Below are 12,336 nucleotides of genomic sequence, written 5' to 3'. Positions count from 1 at the left end.
TCTGTGCCACAAGTCATTGTTGCTACGACTGTAAAAGCAAGGTGCCTGTTTACAGCACCCGTAGGGAAGAGTCTGTGAATCTTTAACGAACAGTAAGGAGAATGAATAATCGAGTAATTTTTAGTAATTTTCATCAAATTTAACACTCTTTGCCTTCCACTGTCGTGTTTTTCAAGCTCTAATGTTGGCACAAGGTTTCACTGCAGGATGTCATTTTGTGTGAAAGAGTGCTCTTGTGCGCGTAACACCTCATCGGCAACATTCTGCTGCACAGAATGTCATTAGCTTTCGTATGGATTGGTAACTATCTCGCAAACCGGCTGTTTCTTTGTTAGTTGCAACGTGGCATTAATGTAATGTAAAATTCGGTGTTCTAACCAAAAAAAAATTGTGCCCTCTTATCCCCTAATTCTCCTCACTTGATGCCTAGTGTTATAATAGCATGGTTGACACCATGAGAGTCAGCGTGGTATATAATTGTGTTTATGGTGGGGTGGGTGGGGGGTACAATAATATCAGCAACTTTTCCAGATGACTTCAATCAGTATTGTGGAATGCTGTTTTTTTTTCACTCACTGTCACCCAGTTTCACTCTGGTTGTGGCAACATGTATAATGTAGTTCGCTAGCGCTCCTGCCAACATATATAATGTACAGGCATCTGTGTTGAAAAACAGACCAGCTAATGGTTTGCCAGAAGCTAAGGTCCATTTAGACAATTAAATTTAGAGCTTACACCAGTGGAAATAACTGGTGAATGAAAGCCCACCCAGGAGAACTGCCCATAATATTTTCTTTCATTATAATAATGCTGAAGCTTTGAACAGCATTGCAACTGATTTGTTTCAAAAATGACCCATTTCCTTGTTCAAGTAAGACTAAGGTTCCACAGGAAGACAGAAACTTGAAGTCGTCAACAGCAGCATGAATATAAACAGCGCGCGATGCTTTGTAATCTTGCACCTGGTTATATTGTCCATCCCTTTTTTTTCCACAGGCTGTTCTTTACTCTTTTATGGGCATAGCCAGTTTAATAATAATGTCCCTATTTTTTAATATTTAGTCAATATATATTTTCTTCATCTGCTTTCAATGAAATATGTATTCATAATGTGCTTTCATTTACCATTTACACTGATCTTAACCAGAGGCATCTTGATACACAATTTATTTTCCCTAATTCTTCGTTTCCTTTTTCCGAATGTGCAAACTGTTTATCCTAATACCTATTTTGACTTCTGGCAAGATTAGGTCTACTGGATTAATGACTGCTTACTTGTGTACATCGTTTTCTCTTTTGGTCACCCCTACTCTTAGCAAGAACCGACAGCAGTGCTCATACCCGCTCCATCACCACTGCTAAGCACACCTTTCCTGCATTTATTTTAACACTTTGGCTTCTCTTCACCTATTATATGCAAGAGCTTCTTCTCCCTCAATGAGGCTAGGGGCCAGTGAACTATGCACAATCCAAAACAACACAGCCAAGGAAAATATTTGCTACCCTGATGACAAGCACCTATGTCGAAATGTTGGCTACAGCAACATCCCTTGTTCCAACAATGTTGGTCTACTTACATGTTTTTCTAACACAGAAGTTACTGCTTTGTTGTGTTCTGTGATTATACTTTTTGCCGCTTTCTTTAGGATGGAAATTTACGAGTACTATTTGTTTCTCCTAACAGCAGCAAGTTTATTCTTGCAAGACGTTTGGGGTCAAGAAATGAAATGCTGTAAAGCAGTGATTTGGGCTTGTTGGTAAGACATCGTGAGAATTATAGTGCGTCAAAAGTTCAAGGACGAAAAGGAGACGTGACACACACAGGCGCTAACTTGCAACATACTTTATTTCGAGCAAGGGACCCATACATATATACAACTTTTTCGCGCACATCATACATGCGCTGTGTAGAAAAATTCCTTACACACCTTTGCGCAGATACGATAACTCTTTGCGGGAAAGGGCAATCGATGGCTTTGACACACAGTTATCCCCAAGCCTATCAATCATTTCTGCTTCTATGATTTTGCGAGTTATCGTATCTCGGGCTGTGTAAGGAATTTTTGCACACAGCGCATGTATGATGTACGCGAAAAAGTTGTATATATGTATGGTTCCCTTGCTCGAAATAAAGATTGTTGCAAGTTAGCGCCTGTGTGTATCACGTCTCCCTTTCGTCCTTGTCCTTTTGACGCGCTATAATCCACACGATGGGGTCCAAGAACAACTTTCACCAGGAAAAAGTGCAAGACGAGTGATTGAACAAAATAAAGTTGCTTCTGTGATCTAAGAACTTGAGGACTGAAATGTTGCACCTTTTTGTATATGTTCTATGCAATGCATTCGTATCACAAAGTGCAAAGTGTGTTATCTCTGCAGCCTTGTCAGTGTGTTGGCAAGACAATTTTCTCAATTGTGACCTGTTGCTTCGGCTATGAGCTGCCTTCATGACATTTGCATTAAAGGAGATGTACTATCGTGGACAAAAGTACCCTGGAAGTGCGAGCATCGACCAAATTGCATTTCTGTTCATGACCGTTTAAAACAGTTGGTCACGTATGCACATTCCGAACACAGATGCTAGCATGACTGATCCCAGCAAATGGTGTACCAATAAAATTCGGTCGACTCTCGCGCGTCCTGGGCAATTTTGTCCCCGATGGCACATTCTCAGAACAATGAATGTGCTCTGCAAGACAAACTACGGGAAGCGCCTGTACTTTACCGGATATAGTACAGATTAAGCATACGGAGCCTTTCGTTTTCTGAATACGGCAAGCACCTGTATTTTAACGGTTGTAGTACAGATTAAGCATACAGTGTGTTCCGTTTTCTGAATACGAGAAGCACTGTACTTTAACCGTTATAGTACATATTCAGAATACAGTCTTCCGTTTTCTAGAGACAGAAGCACTCGTTTCTTGTGCTACGGTCTCTCTTTTACAGTTGTGAAATGGCCGTCCTTTATTTACGGAAAAGTGTTCGGTCACAAATTACCAGCAGATTTTCTTTAAAGTAAGGCAATTTTTTTTACAGTACAGTTTTACAGAGAAAGCTGTATATGGCTAACTTTCCGTAGGGTTTTTCGGCGTCCGGCAACAGAAACGGACTTGGCGATTTTTAACAGACGCATACGGGTGCAGTGCGGCTCCACAGATGTCAAAATGTCGAACATATTAGAACGCTCGCCTTGAACAATAGCGTGACGTCGAAGTTGTCGCAGTGCATAAGCAGGACAGGTATCGGCGCTAAAAATAGGAACGCTGGAGGGAACAGCAACGAGAATGTATACGGCGCCGGCGCGAAGTGACCACCGACGAAGAATGTTCCCGCGATGCTGAACGAAATCGGCAATCGCGAGCCCGGGCACCTTCGAACCAGCAACGACGCCAGACTCGCAGCGCAAAAAAATGACAACCATCCCACTCTGTGAAGGCGGAATGGCAGCAAAAGCATTTTCCTTTTCGTTTGAGAGATTTGAATGTCGTCAGCTTTCGCTGCCGTTTCATCTTCACAGAGTGGGAGGGATGTCATTCTTTTTTTATTGATGTGTTTTGAACACTTCTATCATTTCATCATTTCTTTTTTTTTTAGTTTGAGCTATCTCTTGGTCATAGTGCTGCGGATGATACTTTTTCGACCGCTTTAAGGCTATAACTCCATGCCAGATGAAAAAATAAGCAAGAACGCTTATGCGTATCGAATTATCAAAACTTCTAGCTGCTGCACAAATCCACTGTAGTCTTCCGCACTGTTAGCCTCAGCCTTCTTTTATACTGCTCACAGTTTCAATTCAGTACGATGTGGAAGTGGCGCAGTGTCTTTGCTCGCAATTTGGCTTATTCTCCGGTCCACGTTGTGAACCAACGTATGCGTAGGATATATGCCAATCCTGTCTCTGATATGAAGCGGCACGTCAATTCGATCACATAAAGGTGCCATAATGGCCAAGCACCAGGCTGGGAGCGCGCTTGTGGCTATTTCACCGGTAGGTACTCGGCAGCAGAACTTGCCTCCGGCTACGGCTTGCCTTAACTATGTGAGTTTTATGTTCAGTTTCAGTTACCCTCATCTGAGTTACGTACATCCAAACAGTAAAATGTTCGGGTCAGCAAACATAGTTGAAAATTTTGTTACGAATCGAAGTATAGCTATACCTGTTCAAAATATAAACTAGGAATACGTCGCAACTTGCGCTCTTTGAAATAATTTATCAGTATAGCGTTGTGACGTGCAGCACTGAAGGCTAATTTGTTGCTGTGAAAACCGAAAGCGTGGCCAAAGTTTTTGAATTTCGACATAGAATCATTCAACAAAGGAAGTACTGGAAGTCTTTTCTTAAATTATCTTTGTGTCTATGCAGAACCGTGTTCGCAGGTGCTCTCTTACTTTTTCTACCATACGCTTCGTGCAATTTATTGGGGATTGCGATGACTATATGGTACAGAGGATGTGATCCAATGCTATCGGGTGCCATAAAGAGGATTGACCAGGTAAGCGTTTTATTCGAGCAGCTTATATCAGGATAATTACCTACTATAGCGCTAGAGGAGGTATTCCATTTGTAATGGCAACCAGCAAATTATCGCGGCCAACGAATTTCAACAAAACTTCTCTTACATGTTCTCTTCGGCACTTTACCCATCTCTGCCAAACAGTATGGTTGAACTCGTTCAGTAAGTTTTGCTGCGATAGCAGTTAATTGCTCTGAACAGGGTTTTCATTATCCGTCCGTCCAATTACTTACGATGACGATAGCAGCTGTCATCATCGCCGTAAATTTTCGTCATCAGCCTGCCTAATCATCCCCAACTTCATTATCGCCATAGTACGGAGAAAAATAAAACTGTTTTATGACGGCCTCCCCTTTAATGCGTTACGATGTCATGGCAGGAATATATATTTCATTGTAAGACGCACTAACCAATATGCTTTGATGGATTTTTTATTGCTCGGATAAAAGTGCAGCAGACCATCTACAAGCAATGAAGTTTAGGTAAACACACACACGCAGACTTGCACGTAACAAAATCATTCGTTCTGGCTGAGGCGACTGAGCGGCATGCACACTATGTACACATGCCGCACTTTCCAGAATAAAGCTATCTTGTCGTTCGTGGAGTTTCCGCATGCCGATCGCACGTCCCACTTTTAAAAGGGACTAACTTTTGTGAACATATCACACGGCGGATTTTGGGGATTTTGAAAGCCGAAAGGCAAATTGAGAAGGTGTTACATCAATATCATTTTTCAGGTTCCTTAGGACAGGCTATGAAGCAGTGTTTTATAGTTTCTTCACGTCGACTAAAGGAAAACCTATTCACTAGGACACATAAAAACGCCTGGCATGTTACTATTTCTTAACAGGAAGGGTCGCTGCCAGCCCCATAAAAAGAATTACAGTGTCGTTTCATTTAGTGAACCCGGGTGACGCGCAAGCGTGTGGGTGCTATAGCATGCACGATGCTATCGGCCCCCGGTGTGCGTTCACGCCTACTCCGTCCACATCACAAGTCGTACTCAAGAAAGGGTTCACGCGGCCATTACATACGGTGATGGATTCCATCACCGCGTGCCGAAGCACCGCGTGCCGAAGCACCGCGTGCCACGTGCCGTGCGCTTTAAAAAGCGCTGATAGCAGCGAAGCGTAGGCACTTTGAAAATGAGAAATCTCAAGAACGCGAGCTGACTGTTATGCATTACATCTGCGGTAATTCAGTGAGTGGCGTAAGCAGCAACCTGCAACTACTCATAGCATAAACAATCACCATAACAAAAGCTCTGGTATAAAATATCTGCTGATGACTGTCGACCCAAATGCAATTCGCATTCAAGGAACGTAGCAACACAGCGCATTGTCACCGCAGGAGCGCCTCAAGTATGAGGCACGTAGTGCACCCGGACTCCTCTCAAGCACATCCCTGTGGGTACGCTGCGACATATGGCGGCGGCGCCTCCACGAAGAACACACGTGATGCCTGTCTTAACGTACAGTCAGACCACACTTTCTGAATATGTGTCGGCAGTTCAATCTCGTTTATAACTGGATACGTTTTGAAGGATTTATTACTTTGTCGTTGAAGACCAGTACGTACCCTGCGGCACAAAGACAATGACTCAAGATGGCGTGAGAGGTTAGATAGAGACAAAGAAACATGCCGCCAACTGGTCTTGGGGTGAAGATATTTTAATAGCTTGAAAACATGTCCGACGGTTGGCTTCGAAATTTGTTCCGTCATCACAGTAGCCCTGTGTTCGAATCATTGTATAACAGACTATGCAGTGACCCAAGCTGGCGTGATTTAGGTGACGCATGGAAAGACAAACGATGCCGCTAACTTGGTCATGTTCCCCCCCCAAAAATCCTAATCCGATTAACAAACAGAGTAAGACGCAAACAATTCACATAGAAAAGAGCGAGAGAGAGAAGTGCTGCATAAGTGACAGGGGCGCTCTTTCTCTGCAGAGAGCATAGCTTAGCAACCGAAAGTGTTCGCTGGCGCCATAAGTAGAAATCACATTTCTTTTTTTTTTATATCTCTCGCTCAAATGAACCATGAGAACCCCCTAACTGATACACAATCAGAATGTTACGACAATAACTTGAGCGTGTGTGTGGAGCCTGCGTTGATGGTGTAATGTGGCTGATAACGTGACAAGAAACTTTCGGCTTACCCATCAAGAGAAGCCGTATTTGTAGTGTTACATATGGAAGCGTTAATAATATTGACACGTATAGTTCTTTATCTTTCTTTAGTGACTGCGTTTCATCGACTAACAAACGTTAAATGATATCTCTCGGCGGAGGACGTGCCTGCCTCGGTCAAGAGTTTCCCGAATTTTATCTGTAGTTCTATCCGTTCGCTGTTGACACCAATGCTTTAATATGATTGTACGCATGACGCGAATTGGGTAGTACGTTGTGAAGGGGTATGAACCATTCCTGATGATGATATTTTTGCATCACTGGACTAGGCGCTGCTTCTTTCCCGTATGAATCATTGCAACGGGCCATTTAGGGCTTTCGCCTTAATAAACATGCAGACATAATTCTGGAACTTTCTTCCTATTAAAAATTTTAACACATATAAATTGAATTATCACTAGCGCTCAAAGTCTAAAAATGGCAAGATTTATTTGAACTGAGTGTGGTTTTACATAGCAACATTCATTTTGACAATTCTCTTTCACATTTTCAGAGATGATGCGACATTGCAACTGCGAGAATCTGACATTTACATTTGTTGAAATTTTTCCACTTATTTAACCAGAACCCTCCTGCACTTGTCCCGCTTTCAATGCGAGTTGTAAGGCAGACAACCATTTTGTACCAGTCTTTAAACATTTCATAATGTTTCTGCTTTGCTTGAACTTCTTGCCTAGAGCTGTAGCAGCAATTTAATATGTAGGAATTAACGATCGTCTTAGGCGCTAGTACCGGCATTTAAACCTAATTGTTATTTCTAATTTTCAGATTATACCTCACTACATTACTACTGAACTCATAAACATACCTGGATTCGCAGGGCTGTACTTGGCTGGTGTTGTAAGTGCTGGAACAAGGTAAGCAGAGTAAACAGAGGGCAGTGCTGCTGAATTATTGCAGCGGAGAAGGACAATGAATTTATTCAGAAGGCACAGCGACTTCACCTGCGTATGAGGAGCACGATAACCTGCCATGAATGTCATGTTATCTGAGGCCTCGCATAATAAGCTCCACGGTGGGCAAATCTTCAATTTACACCTTTCTGTACAATTAAAGCCAGCATTCATGCTTGTCCTACTGATAGTTGCGCAGGATACGAGCAGTGAATTTTTCATGTAGCTTTCATAATTTACTTCAGTATGTTGTGCTGTGTTGTCCACAGCGCCTGCGCAAGTTTTGTTCGCTCCGGTTTTATGCAGTTTACCTCCAATTGGAGGCATACTGTGTACTTCCTCGAAAAATTGTGCAAAAATAATCGTCAATCTTGACCAAGTTCAGCGACCGACCGAACGCTGCTAGAAAGCTGTCCCCTTTATTAAATGTATAATGCGCTTGAAGGCGTATATTTTTGCAGTGAGGACATGTATGTAGAGATTATTGTTTCATCGCATAATTTCTCGGGAAACAGGAACGTTTTCCAGTAGGTTTATAGTGGTGCCAAAGCCCCTCTCCTACTGCCAGCGCAGATTGAGAGGGCTACCGGACAAGAAGAAGGCAGTGATTTTTGAGTGCTCGAAGACAGCATCAAAACCTTCATACGCCTCAAACTTATAGCACGACACCACGGGCCTGACTAATCGCTTACACGCACAACGATGTTACGCCAGCGGTTGTTCGAAGGATCCTAGATGGACTTTCGCGTTGTTGCCCGTTGTCATATTTTTATAGCTGCTATAATAGCCCTGTCTAATTATTGTAATTGGGCGAAATCTGTTGCCATTGAAAACTGCATATGTAGAACTCATAGCTCTGTGTGACCGGTGTTCACATTAAATGTCTTCTTTTTTAATCCGATATATTTACGCGCCCTTTGTGTCATTGGTGTACGTCCGATCGCAGTCAACCGACCACTAAAATTGTTGGAAGCACCGAAAAAAGCTGTTCGTTTTATAACTTCTCCCTGCTACGTCACCTATCATAGATTTTTTACAGGGCGTTTCACTGTTTTTAGCGTTATTGTGAGATAAGGTAAAAATTCTTGGATCTGATTTTTGACTGTAAGAACATTTTCTTTGGTCATCTCGCCTTTGCATCTGTGCATTCCTTAAGCATGACCTATTGTCAGCTGTTACATGTGGGGCGCTATAACGTAAAATTATTCCATACTTTTCTATTCCATTTCTGCAATCAGCCCACCGCGATTGGTCGAAAACTTTTTTGGACCACCCCTACTTCACCTGTCTGTCGCGCGACATCACGAGAACCATGATAGCTCCCCATTTGATATGACATGTACACAATGCTTATGCATAATTTCACTGAACAAAACAAAAATAGTTATTTTTGATTCGACGCCTTTTTGTCATTAGCCCTCAGCTGTTGGTGAAAAGTTTTCGCACTGCACATACTTCACTTGCCTCACAGACGTCACAAAACTTCAAAAACTTACCGCGTCAAAGTGACGCGTACGCGTTAAAGATGCATTAATATGCCTAACAAAACTGAATTTTCTTCTGAATAGCTCCAGGTTGCCCCATTCCCAAAGGAATAAAAGATGGCTGCTGCCGATCGCTCCTACACTGGCTACTCGCCTCTGCCGAAGAGCACGCGTTTATGTGCGCGCAATAAAACTTTTTTTGCATGGCCGTGTAATATTTTCGAGCATTTTCGGTACTTTTACGACCACGTTCTGCCAAATCTTTGCCGAGGATCCGTTTTAGCGTCATTATTAAGCTTCCGTTTTAATCCAACGCTATTGTCGACGAGCCACCGCAAGCTAAGTAAAAGAAAGCGGACCAATCGCAGACGCCGGCACCACCTTCTTCATCCGGTCATCGATATTCAGTGCAGTGGCTCAGCCCAATCGAATCCCTCTCCACTTGAGCATGCTCCTCGCCTCTTGTGAGCCAATTAGATAAGACAAGCCGCTCAGTGCAGGCAATGTTATTCGTTTTTCAAGCAAACAAAACTGACCTCTTATGAACGAGGGGAGCATTTGATTGGTTTGTTCAGACAACCCTGCGGGTGACCGCCCAATGCTTCCGTCGGAGGCTAAGTAAATTTGCCGTCAGGAGATTGGAATAAAAACATATTGCAATAGCTTTACGTTATACGGCCGCTGTTTAAGAGCAGGAATAGCTTTTCCATATGAATCTTTATGTGGTGGCTCAAAGCAGAGATAGAAAACCGGGCTTCTAGTGTCAAGGTCTTAAACCATTAGGGACCGTTTCTTTTTTTTTCTTGCTATCTTGAAATACATCTAATATATTAACTTACCTTTATACTAATAATTCACATGCAAGAAATTATTACTCTTGCCTAATTAGAATTCGAAATATAGCCCGTGACCATATGGTCACACTGGGCCCTTACGCTACAGCAAAATACGCGAAGTTAAAAACATTTATTTCAGGCCATGAAACATCACCAAAAACATACATAGCGAATAGTCGAGCACTTATTCAGTGTGGTATGGTTTAAATCACGGAATACACATGCCGACGTCAGACTTTGTGCATTGTGGGTGCACCACGCTGTTGTAATTATCTCATGCACACCTCCACCTCTTGCCATGAGGTATTGGTGCAAAAAAGTGGGCCACTTGGTCATACCGTGTACCGTTCAGGACATCCGTAGTCTTTGGGATTCTGCGTTGAACAGGTCCTCTAGGCTTATTGTCCCATCGCATCAGGTAGCTTTATGAAATTTGCCTGCGGAATTCCACCTGCGTGACGTTGAACTCTGTGCTACGAATTAGCGCCCAAGCGTTGCTGACAGATACATCACAAAGTCAAGTGAAAATCGGCCACCACCACGTTTTGCCACGGATTGCAATGCTCTAGGCGCCTACATTTGCATCCATATGGTCCGTACCCCCTATAAAACTTGTGCTGAGCAAAAGTGTTTGGATGGGCCACCTTGATTCGCTTCTTCTCAACACGAGAGTGCCTGTTTGCAGATGACGTTGGCTCTACGCCGTGAATGGTACTTACGATCGTTACTGCAGAATTGTCCATCCAGCGGACAAAAATTGTCCCATTGTCGCTCAGCACGGCATCTTCGTGGCCGCGAGGTTGGTGCTTGACGAATTCTGGTCAAGCGATAGGGCACTCTTTGGGAACACGGTTCTGCTTCACTGTGCCCGTGCCTTCGTAGCCCTGTGCGTTGAGATGCCTCAGTAGCTGCATGCTTGTGAATAAATTATCAAAATAGAGAAAGAAAGGAAAGTCGTGCGTCTCTGCCGCGAGTTCTTCCACCATTTGAAGAAGTGGCGCCGCTGCTTTTCCGAAGTCCTTTTCATATTTTTGAGATGTTCCCGGATACCATGCTTGCCTTGATACACTTTGATGTTTACAAGGTATCTGTTCTTGGCATTTAGGCACCATACTTTATACCCGAAGTGGATAAGCCTTCCGCGCATAAACTGTTTACAGCCATGCCGACCATAATACTCGATCATACTTTCGTCATAGCTCAGGTGACCCACAGGTTGAAAATGCTCCAGAAGCCTTGCATTCAATAGTGCGATCAATCGACGCAACTTTGCCAACTTGTCACTAAGTGCTAGGCTTGCATTTGGCACAGTGTAGCAATCGCATTATTCGAACGAAGCGATTTCTTTGCAGAGCATTGTAGGCCATCGTGTTTCGCATGTCCGTGCCACTACCCCAATAGCACTTTTTCCCTGGCAAGCGGTTATAGACGCACAAAACTAGCACTCCAAGAAAACTTAATTCTTCTTTGGTAACCTCCGGATCGGGCATATTCAAAAATAACACATACGTTCTTGTTTGTTCGACTTGCAGCTCCACGACGGCTTTGTCAAAGTTCGAACAACTCAACAGGTGAAAAGTCCTTGTAAGCAGCAAAGTTTCGGTCGGGAAATATGCCAAGGCTTATCTGGAGATCACCCTTCGTCCACTTAGAAGCAGCGGATAATTTTGCAGGAATGGCCGCATCAACTACAGAAGAAACCTCTGATGTACCGTCACCTTGCTCGCCGGGGCCGTCACAGTCCGAGTCGCATCCACCAATGCTGCGTCCGTCAGAGAAAACAGTTTCAGCGCCGGCTCAGAGCTGACACCTGCATAGATTGTCAATGAGCCCACTTGAGTCTTCATCGGCCGAGTCTTCATCCGAATAGGTGCTAGCCTCTGGCGGCTCGATATAAATCACTGACACGTCGTCATCTTCCTTTACGACTATCTTCGCTATTTCTTCCAACATCAACCTATTCAGATAATAAAATGCGAAATATCCACTGCGAGAACGCGCCAGTAGCCGTGCAGGAGATGAGAATGCAGTTTAAAAAAAATAAAAAGTTAGGTAGCCTAAAGGCTCAGCGTGACCATATGGCAACGCGTAAGATAACACGCTCGTTCATGAATAAATCAAACATTAATCTTTCACAAAGGCTCATCGAAGGTCACATATTAAAAGAACAACACAGAGGCAAAGATATCTGACTATTGCTTAAAGAAGTAGTGAAAAAGAAACACGCTTCCCCCTTAGAGCAATGTATGGCAACGCTACTCCCAGAGCATCACTTATTCCCGCCTTTGCGAAGGGCTCCCACAAAACGACTGACAGCTGCTGCCACTTGGTATCCATAAAGGGAACTCTAATCTGTCAAACGGCACGTCTAAGGCTATTTTGGTGCCGTTTTGTCAATCCTAATTAATTGAAATCCA

General features: G+C 43.4%; 1 protein-coding gene across 1 annotated transcript in view; it reads left to right on the top strand.

The window, feature by feature from the left end:
- The window catches only part of LOC142590571 (sodium-coupled monocarboxylate transporter 2-like), a 183,409-nt gene that overhangs the window by 125,310 nt on the left and 45,763 nt on the right, over window positions 1-12,336 (top strand). Inside the window, exons 7-8 of the mRNA XM_075702856.1 lie at window positions 4,364-4,493; window positions 7,475-7,563. Coding sequence (XP_075558971.1) covers window positions 4,364-4,493; window positions 7,475-7,563 — 219 coding nt within the window. The remainder of the gene's footprint in view (window positions 1-4,363; window positions 4,494-7,474; window positions 7,564-12,336) is intronic.

This window comes from Dermacentor variabilis, chromosome 8, assembly GCF_050947875.1.
Source record: "Dermacentor variabilis isolate Ectoservices chromosome 8, ASM5094787v1, whole genome shotgun sequence".
NCBI classification, from domain to species: domain Eukaryota; kingdom Metazoa; phylum Arthropoda; class Arachnida; order Ixodida; family Ixodidae; genus Dermacentor; species Dermacentor variabilis.
This window is presented reverse-complemented; position numbering and strand designations above follow the sequence as displayed.